Source organism: Aquarana catesbeiana, linkage group LG04 (genome assembly GCF_042186555.1).
Source record: "Aquarana catesbeiana isolate 2022-GZ linkage group LG04, ASM4218655v1, whole genome shotgun sequence".
NCBI lineage: Eukaryota > Metazoa > Chordata > Amphibia > Anura > Ranidae > Aquarana > Aquarana catesbeiana.
The window spans coordinates 540,609,878-540,635,684 of NC_133327.1; the positions used below are offsets into that span (position 1 = coordinate 540,609,878).

General features: G+C 45.7%; 1 protein-coding gene across 1 annotated transcript in view; it reads left to right on the plus strand.

Moving 5' to 3' along the window:
• MEMO1 (mediator of cell motility 1) overlaps nucleotides 1-25,807 on the plus strand; it is a 111,967-nt gene that overhangs the window by 14,788 nt on the left and 71,372 nt on the right. The window contains exon 2 of the mRNA XM_073627873.1: nucleotides 20,906-20,987. Within this exon, the coding sequence (XP_073483974.1) occupies nucleotides 20,906-20,987 (82 nt within the window). The remainder of the gene's footprint in view (nucleotides 1-20,905; nucleotides 20,988-25,807) is intronic.

Consider the following 25,807-nt stretch of genomic DNA (forward strand, 5'->3'; position numbering starts at 1 on the left):
CTGCAGATGTCGGAGGGACACGAGCAAAAAGGGGCATGTAAGCAGTTTGGTGACAAAGGCATTCCCTTGGCACATTTACTAAAAGCATCAGGCTTAGCATTAATAGCAGCGGCAGTTGCTGGACTATTTGCTCAAGCAGTGGATGCAGTTTCTTCTGGTAGTACCTCTGCATTTGTGCATTGGGCGATGGTCAGAAGGGGAGATAGAAACCAAAAAAAGGCTCAAGAGGGACTCCTTCAAGCTCAAAAAAGCCTAAACTCATCTCTACAATGGCATCCCTCCCCTGAGAGATCTGAAGTGACTAGTCAGTGAGCCATCAAGTGTTGCAACTGTTTACAACACTGCAGCCCCTGTTACTGAAGAGGTTTTTTCCTCAACCATATTAGGATTGGAGCAGAGGTTAGCGGCTTTAATCGCATCCCAGAGTGAGACTAAGCGTGATAGGTCCCCTTCCATTCCCCAGGACCCTCAAACTCAGGAACCAGGGGCGAGAGATGATGAATTTTTCTCAGGGGACCGGAAAGAGGCTGATGACTCCTCTTCTGAGGGATCAAATGTGGAAGGATCGGATTCACAATCTGAAAGATTGTACCATCAATCTCTTACTTAATTGGTCCGCTCCACATTTATGCTACCCTTAACTGAGTCGGTTGATAAACCTACTTCTTGTTTGGGTTCGATAAAGCCTCCCCAAGCTGTGCATGCTTTTCCTGTCCATTCATTGCTGGAAAAGCTTATGTATTCTGAGTGGGATCACCCAGATAAGCATTTTTATCCTCCTAAAAAGTTTTTCCAATTCATCTTCCAGGACGGCTTACAGAGAGATGGGCTTCTCCCACCCAACACAGGAAACACATGATCCACATCATAAAAGCAGCACACATGTATTAGCCCCTCAGTATTTGTTTCCTCCGGCCAGTCAGGAACCCCAAACAGATGTTTATTTTTCCGGCCTTCGTGCTAGGTGGCAGGGGCCTCCCGACATCCATACCCAGGGCAAACAGGGGTAGTACTCCTGCGGTATGAGTCAGTTCGGGCCACCCAGAGACCTGATAGAGCAGTCTGGGGTGAAAGTAAGAGACCCCCTCTCCCGATTGAGTTGTAGCCTCAGTGAGGAGGTGATCCAGTGGGTCCATCCAAAATAGCAGGGTGTTCTAGTGGAGGCACAGGCCGACGCATGGTTCGGGTACCTCTTCCTTTTTTTTTTTTTTTTTTTTTTTTTCTGCTGTTTACAGAGATCTCCATGTGCAGGGCTTCTTTCCCCAGCATGTGGATCGTGCTGGTGGTGCAGAGTGGGAGCAGGAAGTCCAGCGGTGGCCATCTTGGTACACCCAGATGAAGCCTAGCTGGGTATAACAGGGCTGTGCCGGAGGGCGGCGTCGGATCCACAGCGCCGCCCCAGATTCTCCACACCTCCTTATATATGGGCCGAATAGCAAGATGGTGCCGAAGGCTTCTAGTAGCATGGAGACACCAGGATCCATGGAAGCAGTTCTGGAGGCGCCATCCATTGATTCAGGCCTAAGGTAAGAAAATAGGGGGCAGACTGCTCCTTCCCTTTTCTTATCCTCCTGTGGGGGGGTGGGGGGGGGGCACAGGGGCGTTTTTTTTTTTTCTTCCAGAGCCTGTTTTTTGTTATGCTTAGTGTCGATAGGTGTCCCACATACTAGCATAGGTTCTGGTGGTGGGTACTTTTAAAAGCTTCTTGGATTAGAATTTTTGTTATACACAGGGTGTTTTTGTAACGGGTATTGTCTTCAGTGGAAGTAATGTGCTGGCGTCTATCATTTGATTCATTTCAGGACAGCCCACAAGCCCAGAGATAGCAAAACAGAAACCCAGAAAAAGGTGCCCGATGTGCACCAAGAAAATGCCTTATGGGTGGAAGAAAAGTGCGTGTCAGGACTGTAGAGACAAGCTCATCAAAGGAGAAACAGGCCCTATCCTCAAAGGTGTTATGGACTCAATGAAGAAAGGGATGAAACAGACTTTACAGTCCTTTAAATCCAGAGAGCAGGAGGCTCTTGTTGAACCTATCCCCTGTACTTCTGGCACCAGTACTAGTGTTAGGTCAATGGTCCTGACCCAGGCAGGGGCAGCCCACCAGCAAGGAGTATTGGAGGAGAGGTCAGAGTCCGCCTCAGAGCCTGAGGAGGTGGACTGTAATGAGGAAAGACCCAACAAGGTTCAAAGATCCCTTTTTCCTGCAGAAGAAACAGAGAAACTATTAAAGGCTATATACGACACCCTGGACCTGGAGGAGCCAGAGGACCAGGAGTTTTCTTTACATGACCTTTTTATATGCAGGCCTTCAGCCTAAGCAAAGCAGAACCTTTCTGGTACATACGTCCCTAAAAGACAGTACTTCAGGAATGGAAGAAACCAAAAAGAGTCGTCTTCCCTAAAAATTTGAAAAGGTTTCCCTTCAAAGAGGAAGATACAATGTTGTGGGAAAAGTGCCCCAGACTGGATGCTTCCCTATCTAAAGTTTCAAAGGGTTCAGAGCTTTCCTTTGAGGACTCGGGCACCCTAAAGGAGCCAATGGACAGAAAGGCGGAAGGGTACTTAAAGAAAGCATGGGAAGCCTGCTCTGCTAACTTCAAGCCAGCACTAGCCACTACATGCGTGGCGCGTATGCTTGATTTATGGCTTAAACAGCTCTGCACTCTTCTGCAGTCAGATACTCCCAGGTAAGACTTTGGATGCTTTACCAACGCTAAATAAGGCAGTAGCTTATATAGCAGATGCATATATAATATTCTCGGCCAGGTCTACAGCATTAATTAATGAAGCCAGGAGGGCTATCTGGCTGAACTCCTGGGGAGGAGACCGTGTCAAAGGCCAAACTGTGTTCCCTCCCCATTAATGGAGATTTGCTCTTTGGTAAAGAGCTAGAATCTGTCCTAGAGAGGTTGGCCGATAAAAAGAAAGGGTTTCCTTTCCCCAAAAAACAGCAAAGAAGAAATTTTCGTCCCTTCCAGAGAGCAGGTGAAAGGAACTATCAGGGGGACAAAAGACAGCATAACAAGGGTTTTGCAGCCACGCAATACAGGAGTGGGTGGGGGCAGAGGTGGCTTAATTTTTAAACCCCCCCCCCCCCCCCCCCCCCAACCTAAAGACCCTTCAAAGTGACTGTCAGCTATGTGGGAGGAAGTTTGGGATCATTCCTCCCACAGTGGCAGACCATTTCCAGCAGCAGCTTCATCCTGGGTGTGATAAAATCGGGGTACAGGATAGAGCTCTTGGGCTGCCCCCTCAAAAATTTCACACAATTCTCCCAAAAGACGTGGAGAAGGAAACCACTGTCTTCCCTCCTACAGATTATGCTGGAGGAGAAGGTGATGAGCTTCATCCCCCCCCCCAACCCTAAGAAAAGGGGGGTTTTATTCTCACGTTTTCCTGATAAAAAAAGACATCAGGGAAATTTCGACTCATTTTGAACCTTCAAAATGGAGTTGATTTTACACCACCAAAGATTTGTTAACCCCTGGGGTCTTCATGGTCTCATTGGACCTAAGACGCCTATCTTCATGTCCCCATTCGACAGGAGCCCAGGAAGTTTCTCCAGGTTTGCAGTGAAAGGGTTCAAGACCCTCTTTTTTTTCAGTTTAATGCTCTGCCCTTCGGCTTGGCGTCAGCACTATGCATCTTTACGAAGATTTTGGCAGAAGCTCTGGGGATTCTGATTGGAGGGATTTCATATAATTCCCTATCTGGACAACCTGCTGGTCTTTGAAAACTCAGCAAACGAGGTGAAACAGAACCTGAGCAAAACTATCAGACACCTTCAGCAGCTGGGGTGGCTGGTAAATCAGGAGAAGTCACAGTTGGTACCTACTCAAAGTATAGTATTCCTAGGATACTTAATAGACGCAACCACATCCAAAATTTTTCTGACGAAAGAAAGTGGCAAAGATAATTGCAGAGGTGAGCAGCCTCTGCGTATGTACAGAGACCTCAATTCAGGGTATAATGATGCTTCTTGGTTTGATGACAGCAGCCATCCCAAGAGTCCAGTGGGCACAATTCCATACTCGAGCACTTTAAGCGTTCATGCTTTCTGTCTGGGGTGGAAGGAAGAAATCTCTTCAGAGGCAGACAGAGATCCCGCAGGAAGTAAAACTCAATAGAGTGGTGGTTGATCCCTGCAAATCTCTTTGCAGGTCGACTTTGGTCCCAACACAACCCTCTGGCAGTCACCACGGACGCCAGCAGTCAAGGGTGGGGAGCCCATTCAGGCGCACAGATGGCCCAGGGGGTCTGGAATTGGCAGGAAGCCAGCCTCTCCTCCTCCCAGTGCAATGGAGCTGAGTGCAGTTCTAAAGGCTCTAGTAGTCTTTGGCCCAACTCTGAGGGGAAGACACATGCAGGTCCTTTCGGACAATATTACCACAGTAAGTTACATCAACAAGCAGGGAGGTACAGGTATCCCAGGTCTTATGAGGATAGCAGAAAAGATCCTTCGATGGGCGGAGGCAAATCTTTTATCCCTGTCTTCTATTCATATAAAAGGGGAATTTAATACTCTGGCAGATGTCCTAAGCCGGTAGATTCTGTCTCAGACAGAATGGTGCTTGATTCGAACAGTGCAGAAATAGGGAATCCCACAAATAGACCTTTTTGCTACAAGGCAGAACAGGCAGGTGGAACAATTTTTCTCCCTACAGAGAGATCATCTCAGTCTGGGCCTAGATGCCCTATCCCAATCCTGGGAGGCAAATCTGGTGTATACATTACATTTCCACCTTTTGCCCTCATTCCAAAGATTATCCGGAAGATAAGAGTGTAGAGCACAAAGCTTATCCTGATCGCACCTTTCTGGCCAGGAGCTCTTGGTTCTCAGGACTACTAAGACTCAGCATCTCGGAGCCTTGGAGACTGCTTTACAGGGCAAACCTCATATGTCAGGGAGAGGTGAATCATCCAGAAGTGAGCTCTTTCTCTGACAGCCTGGCTTCTAAGAGGGAGCTGTTAGAGCAGAGAGGGTTATCGGCAAAATTAATCGATACCATTCTTAGCAGCCGGAAGCCATTCACTAACGCTATTTACAATAAAATCTAGAAAAAATTTGGGGCCTGGTGCCTGCTCAATAAGAGTGTCAGGAGCCATGATCCTGGCGGTCCTAGATTTCCTCCAAGCCGGAGCAGATCTAAATCTGGCAGTCAATACCCTTAAGGTGCAGGTATCGGCTCTATCTAGCTTTTTAAATCAAAGACTGTCAGAAGAGCCACTGGTCAAGAGATTTCTTGCATCCATCAGCCGTCAAGTCAAGGAGGTTCCATCCCTGGGACTTATCCACTGTGTTGCAAAGTCTGTGTAAAACACCGTTTGAGCCAAAAGATAAACTGCTCTTAACCTTGAAAACAGTGGTTTTGGTGGCCCTAGTCTCCGCTAGGAGGGTTGGTGAGATACAGGTGCTTTCAGTGATTGAGCCCTTCTGCAGCATTATCTTGCAAGACAAGCTTATCCTCTTGCTGGATCTGGCATTTCTCCCCAAAGTACCGTCTAACTTCCATAGGTCGGAAGATACCATCGTTTTGCGGAAATCCTAAAAACGACAAGGAGGCAGGATTTAATAAGATGTCAGGAGATGCTTGATCGCTTACATAGAGCGCACCAAGGAATGGCAACGTTCCACCAGCCTGTTTGTGTTGCAGGTTCAAACTGGGGTAAAAGGGCATCCAAAAATACCATTGCAAGGTGGATGAAGTCGGCCATCATGGAGGCATACAAAGCAGCATCCCGGACACCTCTGTTAGGAATAAATGCTCATTCCACAAGAGCGGTTTCTACTACTTGGGCTGAAAGGGCAGGAGCGTCTCCCCTCCAGATTTGCAAGGCTGCAACCTGGTCCAGGTTTCAGATGTTCGTAAAGCATTACAGACTGGATCTACTTGCCAGCCAGGACCAGTCTTTCGGCAGGAAAGTGTTGCAGGCTGTGGTCCCGCCCTGATCAGGTAGTCCTATTTTGTCCTCTCTGTAAGCTGTCCTGGAAGATGACTTAGAAAAACAGTGTTATTACCTGTTTACTACTTTTTACAGAAATCTTCCAGGACGGCGTCAGTTCCCTCCCTTCTTTGCTGGTGATTAGCAATGTAAAACAGAGTAAAGATAAAGCTAAGCAAATGAAGGTTAATGATTCTGAAGCCTTCGGTTATTTGTTAATTCTGAGGGGCTAATGTGTGCTGCTTTTATGATGTGGATCATGTGTTTCCTGTGCTAGGTGGGAGGAGCCTATCTCTCTGTAAGCTGTCCTGGAAGATTCCTGGAAAAAGTAGTTTAACAGGTAACGCTGTTTTCAACACTTTATCCTATGGACGAAAAGTTTAATAAAAAAATGGGAGATACCAGCAATTTACGCTGCTATATCCTCTGTGAATAAAAGTTTGATTTGTCTGGTAGACAATGCTCAAATGCTTAGGGATCCAACAGATAAAAAGTTGGAATTCCTATTAACGAACACTGGCAGCAATTGGTGTATATCAATCCTTGAGAGACCAGTTTAAACATGTGCTCAAGGTTATTCGTGATCAGCAGGCCCAAGATTTGGCCGAGCTACCAGGGGCGTTATGCTTTGCAATAGACGCTATGAGAGATTCTGTTCTTCAAGCCTCACGCCTTAGTCTTGGGCTGGTGCATATGCGTAGAATACTATGGTTGAAAAACTGGTCAGCCAAAGCACCATGCAAAAAGCTCCTGGCTAGTTTCCCTTTTCACTGTGAACGGCTGTTTGGGGATGATCTGGATAAATACATCCCAAGAATTTCTAATGGGAAAAGTACCCTTTTGCCAGTTAGGAAAAGGAGTAAGTGTATTTCATTTAAACAAGCCTCTTCTCCAGTGCCAGGAGCATCAGCCTCCAGGCAGTCACAATGGCCTCCACCGTCAAATTCAAGAGGTAAACCTCAGGGTCAACCCCAGGGACAAAAGAAGTCCCATCCTCTAGCCAGATTAAGGGCTCAAGGTATAACTATTTTAGCTTACCTAGACTATATGCTCTTGATAGACCAGTCGGTAGCCCGCTTAGATCAAAGTATGGTCACCACAGCCATCTACCTGGAATACCTAGTTTGGATTCTCAACCTAGAGAAATCTTCCCTAAAACCATCAAGGAGATTGGAATACGTGGATTTGATCATAGATACAGCCCAGAAGAGGGTATTCTTACCCCAGGTGAAGATCCGTGCCATAAGGGAGCTGATTTCGGGTAGTCAAGGCAAAGAAGAATCCTATTCGACTTTGCATGAGGTTGTTGGGAAAGATGGTAGCTTCATTTGAGGCCGTTCCTTATGCTCAGTTTCATTTGAGACTGCTGCAAAACAGTATACTATCGGCTTGGAACAAGAAGGGCCAAGCTCTAGATTTCCCAATGTGTTTGTCTCCAAAGGTGCGCCAGAGCCTCAGTTGGTTAATAACCAAGAATCTGCAGAAAGGAAAATCCTTTCTACCAGTTACCTAGATGGTGGTAAGATGCCAGCCTTTCGTGTTGGGGAGCAGTCGTGCAGCCCAGAGAGGTGAATCATATCCTAACTTGGGCAGAAAACAACATACCTTGCCTTTCGGCAGTCTTCATTCCAGGAATAGAGATTTGGCAGGCGGACTCCTTGAGTCGCCAGCAGTTGTTCCCGGGAGAATGGTCTCTTCACCCCGATATCTTCCTGACAATATGTCAAAAATGGGGGATTCCGGATGTAGATCTGTTTGCGTTCAGGTTCAACAAAAAGATCGACCAACTTTGTGTCAAGAACAAAAGATCCGCTAGCTTGCGGAACAGATGCCTTGGTACTCCCATGGAATGAGTTTTCACTGATTTATGCATTCCTTCCTGTTCTGCTGCTTGCAGGATTGAGCAGGAAGGGAAGTCGGTGATTCTTGGTATGTTGCGATCATAAAGATGGCGGTAGGGGACCTATGGACCCTACCACCACGTCCATACCTTCTCTTGCAAGGTCCGGTATTCCATCCTACCTTACAAACGCTAAATTTAACGGTTTAGCTATTGAGACCCACATTCTGAAGAAGCTTGGGCTGTCAGGTTCAGTGGTATCTTCCTTTGGTTAATGCAAGGAAGCTGGCCTCCAGAATCATATTATAGAGCCTGGAAGGGATATGTCTCCTGGTGTGAATCCCAGGGGTTGGCATCCCAGGAAGTATGTCTTAGGTAGAATCCTTGACTTTCTGCAAATGGGGTTAGAAATGAAGCTGGCCTTGAGTACTATCAAAGGCCTCGGCCTTATCGGTGTTATTTCAGCGACCAGTTGCTTCGCATTATTTGGTTCATAGCTTTATTCAGGGGGTAACGCGGCTTAATCTTCCGGTTAGGTCACCCCTGAACCCTTGGGACTTGAATTTAGTTCTGTCAGCATTACAGAAACAGCCTTGTGAGCCAATACAACATATTCCCTTCCTTTTGACAAGGAATCTAGTTTTTCTGGTAGCCATATCTTCTGCAAGAAGGTTATCAGAGTTGGCTACTTTTTTTTTTTTTTTCCCCCTTTGTAAAGAGCCATATTTAATTCACAAGGATAAGGTAGTATTGCGTCCTCATCCTAAATTTCTACCTAAGGTAGTGTCAAGTTTTCATTTAAACCAGGATATTGTTCTACCTTCACTTTTTCTAGAACCCGGTTCTATGTAAGAACAGTCACTACATTCTCGATGTGGTGAGAGCAGTCAGTCTACTTAACCAGTTCCCGACCGGCTCCTGTACTTCTACTTCAGCAGAACGGCACAGCTGCGCAAAGTAACGTACCCGTACGTTACTTTGAATTTGCCGCCGTGTGCGCGCGCCTGCCGCGATCTCCGTGAGTCGGGTTGCGGGTCCCGCAGACTCGATCGCCACCGGCATACCTGCGATCGCCTCACGGAGAGGACAAACGGGGAGATGCCGTTGTAAACAGCATCTCCCCGTTCTGCCTAGTGACAAGTGTCACTCAATCTCTGCTCCCTGTCATCGGAGCAGAGCTCAGTGACGTCACACACCAGCCCATCCCCCTGACAGTTAGAAATCACTCCCCTAGGACACAACCCCTCCCTGCCCCCTAGTGGTTAACCCCTTCACTGCCAGTGTCATTTATACAGGAATCAATGCATTTTTATAGCACTGATTGCTGTATAAATGACAATGGTCCCAAAAATGTGTAAAAAATGTCCGACATGTCCGCCATAACGCAGTCACAATAAAAATCGCTGATCGCCGCCATTACTAGTAAAAAAAAAAATTAATAAAAATGCCATAAAACTATCCCCTATTTTGTAAAAGCTATAACTTTTGAGCAAACAAATCAAATGCTTATTGCGATATTTTTGGGGAAAAAAAAAAAAAAGTAGAAGAATATGTATCGGCCTTAACTGAGGAAAAAAAATAAATATTTTTTTATATATTTTTGGGGGATAATTATTATAGCAAAATGTAAAAAAATGCGTTCTTTTAAAAATTGTCGCTCTTATTTTGTTTATGGTGCAAAAAATAAAAATCGCAGAGATGATCAAATACCACCAAAAGAAAGCTCTATTTGTGGGGAAAAAAAGGACGTCAATTTTGTTTCGGAGCCACGTCGCACAACCGCGCAATTGTCAAAGCGACGCAGTGACGAATCGCAAAAAACCCTCTGGTCAGGAAGGGGGTAAATCCTTCCGGGGCTGAAGTGGTTAAAGGCGACTGCTCATATTTGTGTCATATTTGAAAAATGGATGTTTTGTTTGTATTGCCTGAAGGTCCTAAAAGAGGACAGGCAGCATTGAAATCTACTATTTCTAAATGGATTTGACAAGTAATTGTTCGAGCTTATGGTTTAAAGAGGAAAGTTCCACCTTTTCAAATCAAAGCGCACTCTACCAGGGCTGTTAGTGCTTCGCGGACAGTGCATCACCAAGCCTCCATGGCTCAAATCTGCAAGGCCGCAACTTGGTCTTCAGTCCATACAATTTACTAGCTTCTCTCGGGTGGATGTAAAAAGGCATGAGGATATCGCCTTTGGGCGCACTGTGTTGCAGGCAGCAGTACAAGTCCTCCGATCTCATGGTGCCCTACTTTTTGTGTCTCCCTCCCTTCAGTTTGCATTGCTCTGGGATATCCCACATAGTAATTATGCTCTGTGTCCCGTGATGTACGGTTTAGAAAATAGGATTTTCATAACCTCTTACCTGTAAAATCTTTTCTTTGAAGTACCGTATTTATGGGTGTATAACACGCACCCCAATTTAAGAGGGAAGTTTCAGGAAAAGTTTTTTTCAAATAAACCACTTTGAAGCAAAATAATGGTCAGTGCCAATCAATGCAGCCTGATTGGTGCCCATCTGCAGCCTCAATGCAGCCTGATGCCTATTCACAGCCTCTGTGCCCATCTGCAGCCTGATCTGCGCCATTCCAATGCAGTCTGCCTATTCACAGCCTCACCATCTCTTATGCAGTGCAGGAAATCAGGAGGGTGGCGAGCGCTGCCGGAATCAGAGCCGTCATCTTCTGTTTACAGTGCTCGGCTCTCACACACACGTCCTGCCTCCGCCATCGGACCAGCTCCTGTGATTGACAGGACACTGGTCCAGTGCCCATGGCGGAGGCAGGATGTGTGTGTGACAGAGCCGAGTAAACAAGACATGACGGCTCAGTGATTCCGGCGGCGCTCGTCCCCCTACTTCTCTGAGGTACGCTATCGGCGTATAACACGCACCCCTGATTTCCCCCCCCCCCTATTTTCAGGGGGAAAAAGTGCGTGTTATACGGTACATCACGGGACACAAAGGTCCCTCTCCTTTTTCCGGTATACACTTTTGTGTATTGCTTTGCTACCAAAACTGAGGTACTTCCAGTAGTGGGAGGGGTTATATAAAGAGTTGACTTCCTGTCTTAGGGTGTGCCAGTGTCCATCACCTGAAGGTGGCCTATAACCCACACAGTAATTACTATGGCTCTGTGTCCCGTGATGTACTTCAAAGAAAAGGTAAGCTGTTATAAAAATCCTATTTTTCCGGTAACCTAAAAAGGTTTCCATTTTGAAGAGGACTCAGCGCATCTTTGGAACAAAAATCCTAAAGCCTTGTAAACACGATGTAATATTTGGAAGGGGATTGACGTTTGACAGGCTGTTCGAATATCTTACCGTTTAGTACGCTTCTTTCGACAATTGTTTTCCAATTTTCAGACAAATGTTGGATGACAGGCTAGTAAATTTTTGGCGAACGATGGCTCCATGTCTGATTTTTGGATGGTCAGTACACAAATCCGTCACACAAGTCGAAAGTACAAACACGATGATCGGAACCAAGGAATGAGCTGGAAGCGGTCGGTCTTGTAAACTACTGTTCGTAATCTAGAATTAACATTAGTGACGCGGCAGTTGATGAAATGTCAAAATTATCATCTTTAACCCCTTCCCGCCGACCGAACGCATATATGCGTCCTCGGCTTTCCGGGGTTATACCGGGATGATGCCCGCAGCTGCAGGCATCATCCCGGTACCGTTGTTTTCAGCGGGCGATCGGCTACCCGAATATAACAACCGATGCGGCTAAAAGCCGCTCGGTTGTTATACCGGAGGAGCGGGAGGGGACATCCCCCCCCTCCCGCCGCCTCCCGCCGCTGTTACCGGGCCTCCCGTGCGATCGGGAGGCCCGGTGTCCGGTCCGCTGCCTTCGGCGGCTGGGGGCGGACTGGAACGAAGCTGCGAGCGGCTTCGTTCCAGCCTTCTTCTTGTAAATGCGGAAGCGACGTCATGACGTCACTTCCCGTTTACTCGGCTGCCAATGGCGCCGAATTTAAAAAAGTACACAGTATTCAGAATCGCCGTTTTCGGCGATCTGAATACTTTGAAGTGTAAAGGAGGGATGGGAGGTCTTTTAGACCCCCGATCCCTCCATAAAGAGTACCTGTCACCACCTATTACTGTCACAAGGGATGTTTACATTGCTTGTGACAGCAATAAAAGTAAAAAAGAAAAAAAAAAAATTTAAACACAATTTATAAAGTACAAAAATAAATAAATTAAATAAAAAAAAAAAAAAAAAAATTTTTTAAAGTGCCCCTGTCCCCGCGAGCTCGCGCAGCGAAGAAAACGCATACGGAAGTCGCGCCCGCATATGTAAACGGTGTTCAAACCACACATGTGAGGTATCGCCGCGATCATCAGAGCGAGAGCAATAATTCTAGCTCTAGACCTCCTCTGTAGCTCAAACCTGGTAACCGTAAAATTTTTTTAAAGCGTCGCCTATGGAAATTCAAAGGTACCGTAGTTCGTCGCCATTCCACGAGTGCGTGCAATTATAAAGGGTGACATGTTTGGTATCTATTTACTCGGCGTAACATCATCTTTCACATTATACAAAAAAATTGGGGTAACTTTACTGTTTGGATTTTTTAAAATTCATGAAAGTGTCACTTTTCCAAAAATTTGCGTTTAAAACACCGCTGCACAAATACCGTGTGATAAAAAATATTGCAACAATCGTCATTTTATTCTCTAGATTCTTTGCTAAAAAAATATATATAATGTTTGGGGGTTCTAAGTAATTTTCTAGCAAAAAATATGGATTTTAACTTGTAAACACCAAATTTCAAAAATAGGCTTAGTCATGAAAGGGTTAATGGAATAACGAAGCTGCTTTTGCATGTAGTTATGCCAAACGTATTTTAAAAGACATTTGTTTTGTATGATCTGAAAATCGCGAATCGGCGCTCACCAAAATTCTACTAACACGAAAGTAGCATAAGGGGCCAAAAGGGTGGCGCTTGAGAAATTAACTTCCTCTTTATACCCTCATAGTATGTCACTATGTTTGTGGATCGTATGCTAGACAAAATTCTGCACACGCCCTTTTGACAAAAATCAGACGCTCGGTCGTCCAACAATTAGACCGTGTGTACAAGGCTTAAGTTTGACGCACCTCTTTCGAAAGTTTAAAAAAAAACAACACGGACCTAGCGTTTGACGATCTGGGCGCGCTTAGGCATCCGATTGGATAAAAGAGGAGATATCCTTCTACGCAGGGCCTGGGACTTATCCATTGCTAGTCTTAAACCAGCCCTTGCGTCCACTTGTGTAGCCAGAAACCTAGAAGTATGGTTGACATAAATACAAACGCATCTTTCGGCAGGAACTTCAAGAGAACAGATTCTGAAATGATTCCCTCTTCTCTTTCGGGCAGCAGGCTTTTTGGCAGATTCTTCCGCAGAGTCGGTTAGAATGACAGCTAGGACCTCAGCCTTGGTGAATTTGGCCAGAAGAAGTCTCTGTCTTAAAACCTGGTCAGGCGATGCTGCTTTTAAATTGCGCTTATGTGGTCTTCCCTTAACAGGTGATCATCTTTTTGCACCTGGGCTACAAGAGGTACTAGAGCGCATGGCCAATAGAAAAAAGGCCTTTCCCAAAAATAAGAAAAAGCCGTCAGCCAAAAAAAAAATTTTGTGGCCAGAGTAGGCAGCAGGGTGGAGGGGAAAAGGACAATAGGCACAAAACACTGAACAGGGCACAAAGGCAGAGATAAGGGGGAGGGGGGTCTTGTTTAACCCTCAACAACCCGCCAAGCCACAGGGACTTGTCTCCCAGTGTAAGGAAGATTGAGGGCCTTCCTCCCGCAGTGGGCAGCAGTCCCCTCAAGTCCATTTATCCTGTACCTGGTGACCAATGCGTACAGGCTGGAATTCTCTTCCCAGCCACCATAGATTGGTCACCTTCCCACCCCAAGATTGGGTAAAAGCGACAGCCCTGGGCCTCCAGATTGGAGACTTGATGCATCAAAGAGTCCTGATCCCAGTCCCCCGATCAGATCAAGGCAAGGGCTTTTACTCCCATATCTTTGTCATCAAAAAGCTATCAGGAAAATATTTGGCTTATCCTGAACCTTCGGTCTCTAAACCGAATCAGGTACAAGCATTTTCGTATGGCAACTGTTTTCAATCAAAAATCTGCTTTACTCGAACTGCTTCATGGCCACTTTGGATGTGAGGGATGCCTATTTGCACGTCCCTATACATCCAGCTTTCCAGACATTTTTGAGACTAGCAGTCAAGATGGGGACAGGGATCCGTCACTTTCAATTCCAAGTCCTAACCTTCGGATTGTCTTCAGCCCCATGCATCTTTACAATGGTGTTGGGAGAGGGGCTGGCTCAGTTAAAGGATAAAGGCAATTACTATCAACCCTTACCTGGGTGACTGCCTAGTGGTGGCAGCAGCATACCAAAAATTAGAAGCTGATCTCCAGACCATGAAAGACAAAAACAGAACATTCCGTAGCTTAACTCAACAACCAGTCTGCCAACTGTCCATATTAACCTGTCTAATAGTCTGCATTAATAACGGGTTTAGTTGGCACGCATTTGCAAATGCATGCATAAGCTGCAAGGCCTCTTCACAGGCACCCAGTGTATGCTTGCAGTCCTAACGCTAATTAATTTATAAGCGTCACCACAATGGAAGCCTGTGCATTAAATGGATGGATGAGGGGCAGGAGGGCCTGATCTCCAGACCATACATGATTTCCTACAGTCCCTGGGCTGGTTGATCAACAAAGAAAGGTCTTCCCTGATTCCGACCCAGAGGGTGACTTATCTGGGGTACCAATTTTGCTTAGTAAGCTGGAAGGTCTTCCTCCCACAGGAAAAGATCTCAAATGATTCAGGCAATGTCAGCCTTACGACCAATCAGTCAATTTCCCTCAGCCATCTCAAGAGCAGTAGGTCAGATGACCTCTTGCTTTCTCGCAGTTCCATGGGCAAGGTTGCATCAACGCCCACTACAGCTGTTTCTGCTAAGGAACTGGGACGGAGACACAAGTTCCTTTTTAGATTCCAGGTTTTGGATACCCTCCAGGGTAAAAAGCTTGTGGTGGAGGTCGCACCTTCACTTGACAAGGGGTCTGCAGTGGTCCATTCCTATATCCCAGAGGATCCCAACGGATGCAAGTTCCTGGGGATGGAGAGCCCATCTCAGCAACACAATGGCACAGGGAAGATGGTCCCCTAGGGAAGCAAGAGCTTCATCGAATTAAAGCGAGCTGCTAGCAGTTCAGAGAGCCTTGGAAGAATTTCAGACGGAAATTGGGTCACAATTTCCAGTTTCTATCCAAGAATATCGCTACTGTTGCTTACCTCAACAAAGAGGTATGAGAAGTCGGATGCTTCAATCTATAGCCCAGGGGGTTATCATGGGCAGAAGGGAATCTGGCCTCAATCACAGCAGTGCATCTGAAAGGGATGAAAAGCTATCTGGCAGATTATCTCAGCTGCTACCTGGTGTTGGGACAATTGGTCCCTTCATCCAGATATCATCTTTTTTCAAAAAAAAAAAAAAAAAAATTGACTATTTCCTTGGAAAAATCAATAAAAATTAAGAATTGACAATGAAAGATACAAGGAAATGCAATTTTGTAGCAGCAATAGTACTTCTGGTATAAAATCAGCAAACAGATGGTACAGACTGGCTAGATTAATAACCACGTGGCAACATCGTCAAATTATTATTCAGATAATACAGCATTTATACCTTGTAACGAAACAAAAATAATCGGCTAAAAGGGAAGAGTAAGATAGAAAAAGTGAGAAGGGAAGGAGAGCAGTAGAAAGTAAAGAAAAGGAAAGAGCAACCATCTGCCTCCAGAGCCCGGAATCTCTTGAAAGAGAAAAGGCAATCAGTCAAATACAATCTAGGGGTAAGGAGCATTAAGTTATGGGGTTTTTGAAGAGGACCCAGAGTTCCCATATGCGATTTATGCTTCTCAAGAGTATCATTCAGAGAGGCTGTCAGATATTCCATTCTCTTGACATCTCTGATCCTGGAGTGCAACTCAGGTAATGAAGGTGGTTCTCTTTTTCCATTTTAAGGCCACCAGACATCATGCAGTAGTTAGTACTTGTGACAAGTTTTTTGGACAATTTAGAGAGGGAGAGATCGGTGGAAGACCCAACAAAAAGGTCTTCAGATCAAAGGGCACTTCAGCATCAAAGATGGACTGGAGCAAGGAATGCACCATTTGCCAATAGGGAATGATCAGAGGGCAGGTCCAATAAATATGAAATAGCGTCCCCCTATCTTTACAGCATCGCCAGCATCGAAAATCAGCCAATGGATATATGGCGTGGAGCAGATCCGGTGTCTGATACCAATGAAACAGAATCTTATATTCTCTTTTATAGAGTGTACAAACAGAGCTCCTAGAGGCCTGAGACCATATGAGCCGCCATGTGTGTGGGGGTAAGTCCACACCCAGGGCCCGCTCCCATTTATCCATATATGCATGACGTGGTCCGGTTGGTGATAGATCCAAAGTTAAAAGCTGATAGGTTCGCGAGATCATACCTTTAGGGGGACGAGCCCTCTAAACACAGCTTTTCAAATTCAATTAGAGGGGAAAATTGAAGATTCGGTACTAGAGATTGAGCATAATGCCGTATTTGCAGGTAACTAAAAAAAAAAAAACATGTTTTAGGAATATCAGTTTATCAGGTCGCCCTGGAGCCTCTTGAGGTGTGAAGATGGTATGGGTATAGGAAGCGTCTATAAGAGCTGGGGTAGAATTGTCATCTTCAGGGTCGCTAGGCGGCCAAAAAGACAACTTCAGGGACTTCCATTTGGCCAAGGAAGCTCTAATAGAGGTGTATAACTGGGGAAAGTTGGCTTTATAAAGGGTATCGTATGTGGGAGTGAGGTGGACCCCGAGGTATTTTAAGGAGGAGGTCTTCCAGGAATAGTTAAATGTTTGTAAAAGAGCGTTGGTGTCTGAGGTATATTAAGGGGGAGGGCTTCGGTTTTAGAGTTATTAATGTTATACCCTGAGAGGGCACTGTATCAATCCAGCTCCGAAATATAGATTCGGAAGAGAAACACGAGGTTGTGTCAGGGTGAGGACATCGTCAGCGTATAAGGAAATCTTAAAGTCTCTGGTCCGGACTGGGATACTGTGAATGTTTGGGTTCTTCCTTTATATGGGCTGCTAGGGGTTCAATACACAAGGCATAAAGGAGAGGGGAAAGTGGACAGCCCTGTCGGGTTCCATTTGATATTGGGAAGGTGGAAGATAAAGCGAATTGGGTGTGGACCAATGCCGAGGGGGATGAGTATAAGTGGGAAATGGCTTGGAGAAAAGGGCCTTCAATTCCGGCTCTGTGGAGAGTTGCAAACAGGAAGGGCCAGCTCAGCCTATCAAAAGCTTTTTCTGCGTCAAGACTGAGCAAAAGTGCCTCTAACTTGGTCCTGTTGGCAACCTCCACAAGGTCAATGACCCTTCGAGTATTGTCCCCTGCTTGGTGGAGAGGGATAAATCCCACCTGATCCTTATGTATCAGCGATGGCATAAAATTGTTTAACCTATTTGCCAGTAATTTCGTAAAAATTTTCAAATCTGTGTTGAGTGCTGTAGGTCTGTAGTTAGATGGCAGAGTGTGGTCTTTTCTCAGTTTGGGAATCAACGTGAGATAGGAAGTTTGCATATCCCTCGGGACAGGTATATTAGACAAACAAATTAAACAGGGTTGTCATATGGGGGAGTAAGTGCGATAAAAAGGTTTTGTAGTAATGGTACGGTAGTCCATCGGGTCTCGGGGCTTTATTATTCGGCAGGGTTTTAATCGTATCAGTGACTTCCTCCTCTGTAATGGAGGAGTTTAGGGTCATTAGGGCAGAAGGGGAGAGCTGAGGTAAATCAGTCTAAGTAGGAGTGAATCGTTTGGGATAGGTCAGGCGGAGAGGGGTTATGTGGGACAGTCAGATCGTTTATATAATGTCGAATAGTAATCGTGGAAGATCTGGGTAATTTTGGTGGGGTGGGATTGGAGAGTGCCTCTCATTTTTAAGATGGGGAGTTGAGGCGATCGCTGCTCGCTCTCGCAGTTGTCTCGCTAATAGCGTATGTGGTTTATTAGCCTTGTCGTAGGTCTATCTTAGTCGAAGTAGTGCCTCTTCGATCCTACCCATATCTACATCCCTTAATCCTGCCCTGACACTTACAAGTTCTCTGAGGGTGTGTAGGGACAGGGAAGAAAGTAATCGTGTCTCCAAAACTTGAGCTTATCTAATAGAGCCCAGCGAGTTGTATTAGCGTTTCTTTTAAGAGCAGTGGAGAGTGAGATGCACTGGCCTCTAAAGACATCTGGAGATCTTTGTGGAACTTACAGATGGGGATCTCCCAAAGCAGATCTTTTCGCAAATCGGAACAATTGCAAAACAGAAATTTTATTTTCCCTGAACCCAGCAGATCAGTCATTGGGGATTGCTGCTCTAGCGATTCCGTGGCCTTTCAGCTTCTGTTATGCCTTCCTGCCAATCAGGCTAATTCCAGAAGTCCTCCGGAAATTTCTTCTAGAGAAGACAAATCTCATCTTAATAGCCCCTTTTTGGCCCAAGAGGCCATGGGTTATCTCTGCTGCAGACTCTGGTCTCAGTGCCTCCACTGAGCCTTCCAAAGAAACAGGACTTGTTGTCTCAGGGTCCAGTATCGCACTCACAGATGGCTTAGCTGAGTTAGACTTACTGGTAACTCCTTTTCTGAGAGTCTTCCAGGACAACCGGTTTCCCACCCTGTTATGTGTATTATGCATATGTTATGCAGGTACGTCCTACGGTTCTTTGAGAAATGCTCACATGGGGCCTGGAGGACCGCCCTTTTATCCGGTGGAGGTTAACATGTTTCCTGTCGTGGTAGGAGGGCGTCTTTTCTGCTTGAAAGCTCCTCTCAAAAAACATGAGTTTGGGGTTTTTTTTCTGCCTGTAAGAGCATATGCCAGTAAACTCTTGAAATAGCCATAGTGTGCATGGACACATTGGCTAACATTGAGAGGAGTTTCCAGGGAGAAAAAAAATTAGAGCTCAAAAGCCTGTAGGAGCCGCTTTGAGCTTCTTTGAGATGTAGTGTGCATGAGCCCTAATGTAAATTTACAAACTGACAAATCTAAATTTGAATGTAAAGTGTCCACTATGCATCGAAGTATGCTATAAAAACTGTTACCTTTTTCAGCATGTGATTGCTTACAGTGGCAAGTGCTCTCATTGAATGACTTGCACTCAATGATTCTTAAAGGATCACTAAAGATGATTTTTTTTTTTTTTTTTTTTCAATAACAAACATGTTATACATACCTCCACTGTGCAGCTCGTTTTGCACAGAGTGGCCCCGAACCTGGTCTTCTGGGGTCCCTCGGCGGCTGTCTCGGCCCCCCCCCCCGCTAGGACTCAACGCTTTCATGCGAGCTCCCTCGCATGGTGTTGAGTGCTTGTGGGCGCACTCCCATGATACAGCCGGCGGCCATAGCCGCTCACAGTCTCATCCCCGGCGCCATGTCATTGGATGTGATTGACAGCAGCGCGAGCCAATGGCTGTGCTGCTTTCAATCCATCCACTGTAACCAATCAACGGCCAGGCTGAACGGCGAAGAGGATGTCGGGAGCGAGCGCGGGACTTTGAGGGGTCAGGTAAGTAAAACGGGGGGGGGCTGGGGGGGCCTGTATTGTCGGATGTTTTTTCACCTTAATGCATTAAGGTGAAAACTTTTACCTTTACAACCCCTTTAAGTCAGTGGGTAGACGGTAGGGTCTGATTTGGAGGAATGTTATTTGCATGTTGGCATCTATCTTGGCTTTAAAACGTAAGAATTCATATTTAAAGGAAATCTCTGAGAATCATAGAGGCTGTAATTGCTTTCATACTTCTCACCTGACAGGAAGTTAAATCCAGAGAAATGCCTAGAGTTGCTTAGCCTAGATTTTCGCTTTCAATAGAGCCCTTCTCTTTAAAGCGGAAGTAAGCTCCGCAAAAACCAGTGTCCATGGGGTCTCTCCTCGACACTGACCTCTGGACTTCGGCCTTCTTGATTGGCTGGTGCAGGATGACTAAACTCCTATGCATGTGCAGGAGTTCATTCACCCCAACACCAAGCCACCATGCCGAGAATGTACCCTGAGTTGCGAGTTGTGCATGTGCAGCTCAGTTGAAATTCTAAAGTCTGAGCAGGGAGGGGAGTTTGTTTTATTGCAGAAGAGACATATGATCAGCGAAGTGCACTTATCTTGTTTGCCCATTTAAGCTAAATCAACAGATCATATTGTTGCCGCTCTGAGCCCAGAATGTGAGGGAGGATGGAGCTAGATTGACAACTGAAAACTGTCAGTGATGACGTCGCCTATAGACTTCCATGGTACAACCATTGTTAGCAGTCCATTCTCTACCCTGCAGCCATCACTGGCTGGTACAGGGGAGACTAATCATGTGACTGGACCAGGGCAGGCTGAAAATGGGTAAGTATACACATCCTTTTTACACATGTTAGTATAGTTGTTGGAAGGGGGAAGGAGCATTTTAAGACTAGTTGGGCTTTTGCTGATATTCTACATTATTACTCATAACCTTGATGAGTGTGGTAGTCTTTAAGCACTGTTGCTGTTAAACTTGCATTATTGGCGATCTTTTCATGTAGTCATAACCAGTGTTGCTCAAATTCCTCTTCTTCGGTACCACCAAGGCTAGGTTCACATCTGTGCGGGAGTGCTAGTAAATTGCACGTGGTCCTGCAGCTGCACACACAACGCCCCGTTCTTAAGAAAACGCATAGGGGTGCCATTAAATGCTGAATAGCGTTCGGATTCCCATGTGCAGAAACGCATGGTCCTTTAGCTGCATTTTAAAAGGTTAAGTACCCTTTTTTCTTGTAGGAAACACAGGGACAGCAGCCCATTCACATGAACGCAGAACCGCATAGATGTGAACCTAGCCAAACTGGGCACGCTATGTCACAGACCAATAAAATGGTGTGCTACTTTGTAAAATGTAGATTAATAAACTTCTACCAGAGATTCTGAAATGCATATAGTTGGTAGCACTTGAAGAAACATTTTGTAACACTGGTTTACGGTTTGTGTTACAAGTGCTCAATTATTTCTATTCTCACATTTTGATGGCTTGGTTTCTGATTATTTTAGGGCCCCAGCTGAGTGCCCAGTTGGAAGGTTGGCTGTCCCAAGCACAAACTTCAAAAAGACCTGCAAGAGCCATTATTGCACCGTAAGTATTGATTATTCTGTTTTACAAATACTGTCATACTGTTAGGCCCCTTCCACATGGGGCAGACTCTGCCAGCTCAGCGGGGATCTGTCCTCTGATCAGGCGGATCACTGGTCTGTGTCCTCTCCTTTATGCTAAGTGGACATACAGTGCCCTAAAAAAAGTATTCATACCCCTTGAAATTTTCCACATTTTGTCATGTTATAACCAAAAGCGTAAATGTATTTTATTGGGATTTTATGTGATAGACCAACACAAAGTGGCACATAATTAAGTGAAAGGAAATTGATAAATGTTTTTTTTACATTTTTTTTTTTTACAAATATTTGAAAAGTGTGGCATGCATTTGTATTCAGCCCCCCTGAAGCTATACGTTGTAGAACCTCCTTTCACTGCAATTACAACTGCAAGTCTTTTGGGGATGTCTCTACCAGCTTTGCACCTCTAGAGTCACATTTTTGCCCATTCTACTTTGCAAAATTAGCTCAAGCTCTGTCAGATTGGATGGAGAGCGTCTGTGATAAACAATTTTTCACGACTTGCCACAGATTCTCAATTGGATTTAGGTCTGGACTTTGACTGGGCCGTTCTAACACATGAATATGCTTTGATCAAAACCATTCCCATTGTAGCTCTGGCTGGATGTTTAGAGTCTTTGTTCTGCTGGAAGGTGAACCTCCGCCCCAGTCAAGTCTTTTGCAGACTTCAACAGGTTTTCTTCTAAGATTGCCCTGTATTTTGGCTCCCTCCATCTTCCCATCAATTCTGACCAACTTTCTTGTCTCTGCTGAAGAAAAACATCCCCCAAAACTGTTTCACGGTGGGCATGGTGTGTTTAGTGTGATGTGCAGTGTTTTCTGCCACATGTAGCGTTTTGCTTTAAGACCAAAAAGTTAAATTTTGGTCTCATCTGACCAGGACATCCTTTTACATATGTTTGCAATGTCCCCCACATGGCTACTTGCAAGCTGCAAATGGGAAGTCTTATGGCTTTCTTTCAGTAATGGCTTTCTTCTTGCCTCTTTCATAAAGGCCAGGTTTGTGGAGTGCACGACTAATTCCTCGTACACATAATCGGATTTTCCGACAACAAATGTTGGATGTGAGCTTGTTGGCTGAAAGACCGACTGTGTATGCTCCATCGAACATTTGTGGTTGGACTTTCCGCCAACAAATGTTGGCTAGCAGGTTCTAAAATTTTCCACCAACAAAACTTTGTTGGAATTTCCTATCGTGTGTACACAAGTCCGTCGCCCAAAAGTTCACGCATGCTCGGAATCAAGCAGAAGGAGCCGCACTGGCTATTTAACTTCCTTTTTCTCGGCTCGTCGTATGTCTTGTACGTCACCACGTTCATAATTGTTGGCCAACATTTGTGTGACCGTGTGTATGCAAGACAAGTTGGAGCCAACATCCTTTGAACAAAAATCCACGGTTTTGTTGTCAAAGTCCGGTCGTGTGGTTGGGGCATTATAGTTGTCCTGTGGATAGATTCTCCCACCTGAGCTGTGGATCTTTGCAACTCCTCCAGAGTTACCATGGGCCTCTTGGCTGCTTCTCTGATTAATGCTCTCCTTGCCCGGCCTGTAAGTTCAGGTGGACAGCCATGTCTTGGTAGGTTTGCAGTTGTGCAATACTCCATTTTCGAATGATGGATTGAACAGTGCTCCGTGAGATGTTCAAAGCTTGGAATATTTTTTTTTTTTCCCCCAGTTGTCTTCCAGGACAGCCCTTGAGAGATGAAGTCCCTTCCTTCGACCCAGGAAACACATTGCCACAAAAGGCGGTCCCCCAGGTTCATGGTCAGTCATTTGTGTTTCCTCCGTCGGAGGAACATGTTGCCAGGAACCAGGAGAAGGACTCTATCTCTCGGGCTGCCTGAAGGGAGCGGAGCCGCACAGGGGAACTGGGTCCTATCCAGCGGTCTCCAGGTTAGTCCTAACTTATTTTTTGGGCTCTGGCACCGTCCAGCTGACAGGAGCAGACCCGTTACCCCCCCCCCCCTCTTTCCAGTGCCGAGGTGTGCCAGTGGCAGGGTGATGTAGGTTTCCCCCAGGAGCAGTATAGATGGAATCTTCCATCCCAGCTCCTTGCTGTAATGGCGGTGGGGGTCAGACGCCAAGCGTCATTTCTGGCAAAACTGCGTCATCGCTGTATGCCGAGACTTCCGGTTCCGGGTCTCTAGAGGCACAAGGAGGAAGGGGAAAGCCCACGCTGGGCCTACAAATCCCAACCAGCGTCCAGCTATACCGGACTGCGGCAGGATCCGGAGCTCGAGAGGGGGACTATGGAGGCTAATCCCCAGGACACTACGGTGGATGCAGGCACCAGCCAAACCCAGGTAGGCTGCTGGGCAAGCCCTTACTGTGGTTTTTTTTTTTTTTTTTTTTTTTTCCTCTGGGGTTTTGTTGTAAGGCTGGGATTTGTAGTACCCCATGGTGGTGGCTACCTCACAGTCCTGGATATATGCAGCGGTGGTTGCAGCACAGGTGTTTTTAATGAGCTAATAAACTATCTTAGCATCAGAAATCCTTTTCTTTATTTCAGGCTAAGGATGCCACAAGGGAAGACAAGTCAGGCTGCAAAAAATGCCCTAATTGTGGAAATATGATGTCCTCAGGCTCTAACAAAGCCTTATGCAGACAGTGTATTGCAGGCTTACTTAAAACAGAGGCAGACTCTCCCTTGGCAAAATTCCTTGGCTCCTTTAAAGATGAGATGGCATCAACCTTTAAATCTCTCCGGGAGTTAATCGCAGATGTAAACACGTCTGCTTCCACCAGTAAAGCAGCTGTGATTCCCTCCTCACCATGCCTTACAACACTCAGCTCTGGGGAGCCCTGTACAGTCAGGGAGCATAGCCCCGTGTTAGTTAGCCCTGAATCCTCTGACGCAGATTCAGACCAGGATGAGGATCAGGTTGTAGCTAACAAAGCAGCAAAATACAAGCTGTCTCTTGAGGAAGTAGACGAGCTGTTGAGCGCTATTTATGATACGCTGGAAATTGATGAGGAAGAAACTCAATTGACCAGACATGATAAAATGTATGAGGCTCTGGGGAAAAAGAAAGCTAAGGTATTCCCTATACATAAAGTGCTTTCTGACCTTGTCTGCAAGGAGTGGGCCGAGCCAGATAAAGTCTTCTTTCCTAATTCCCTTAAAAGATGATTCACCTTTGATGGGAGCCCAGAGGTGGTCTGGAATAAAAATCCTAAACTAGACGCCCCTCTGTCCAAAGTCTCAAAACAGTCTGACCTTGCTTTTGAGGATATGGGTTATTTAAAGGACCCAATAGACAGGAAAACAGACATAGTCTTAAAGAGGGCCTAGAATGCTTCTATGGCAGGTTTAAAACCAGCTCTAGCCACTTCTTGTGTTGCTAGGAATCTGGAGTTCTAGTTATCTCAACTAGAACACCACTTAAAAGCAGGCACGCCTAGGGGGGAGCTCTTGAAAACCTTCCCTATGCTTTTCAAGGCGACAAGTTTCATCTGATGCTTCCACTGATTCCGTAAAATTTACGGGCAAAACTGCAGCGCTTTCTGTCGCAGCCAGGTCAGTATGGATGAAAACTTGGGGGGGGGGGAGACACGGTGTCCAAAACACGCCTGTGCAGTGTCCCTTTTACAGGAGACTTAGTCTTCGGGGCTGAATTGGATACTGCCTTAGAATGGCGGCTAAAAAGAAAACCTTTCCAACTAAAAAAAAATGTTCAAAGAAAATGTTTTCGTCCCTCAAAGGAACCCTCCAAGTCAGAAGGAGTTCTAACCCAAAAAACACTGGTCAGGACAAAAAGGAAAAGGGGCATACTTTTTTTTTTTTTTTTTTTAACCGCCTCAATCCAAACCCTAAACCCCAGTGACATCAGGGTTCCTGTGGGAGGAAGGTTAGTGAATTTTCTCCCAGCGGGAAAAGATAACCTCAAACGAGTTTGTCTTAAACATTATAAAAGAGGGTATGCGCTGGAATTTCACAGCGATCCACCCTCAAAGTTTCTTGTGACAAAGCTTCCAAGGCACTCAGAAAAGGCCAGGACCTTACCTTTGCTAATAGGAGAAATGGTGGATCAAGATATTCAGGAACAGGGGGACTGTTTTTACTCGCATGTTTTTGTGGTAAAAAAGCTGTCTGGAAAGTTCAGACTAATCGTGAACCTCCGACCTCTGAACCTCTCCATCCGATACAAAAAGTTTCAGATGGAGTCCATTTACTCGATAAGGAATCTTCTCCAAAAAGAGGTGTTTATGGCTACCCTGGATTTAAGGGATGCCTATCTACATATCCCAATAAGGAAGGAATGCCAGAAATTTCTTCGGATGGCGATTCAGATAGACACCAAAATTTATCATTTTCAGTGCAGAGCACTTCCCTTCGGACTGTCGTCCTCCCCGAGAATCTTAACTAAAGTTCTCAGGGAGGCACTAGTTCCATTAAGACTACAGTCAGTCTTGATCATTCCGTATCTAGATGACTTACTCCTCACGGCCCACTCGGAGAAACAACTTAACAGGACTTAGAGTTAACATAGCTCAGCCTGAGTCAATTGGGGTGGATAATCAGTCTGGACAAGTCCAAAACTACCCCAACAGGAAATTCTGTACTTGGGGTACAAGATCCTGTCGGTAGAGCAGAGAATAGTCCTACCGGAAGAAGATATTGACGCTGTAGCAGAGACTGTCTCTTCAAAGCAGCACCAAATGTACAGTGAGGGAGGTGATGTCGGTCTTAGGACTTATGACAGCAGCCATTCCTGCCGTACAATGGGCCCAGGTTCCACCAAAAAGAGACCTTCAGAGGTTCTTGTTGGAACAGTTAAAAGA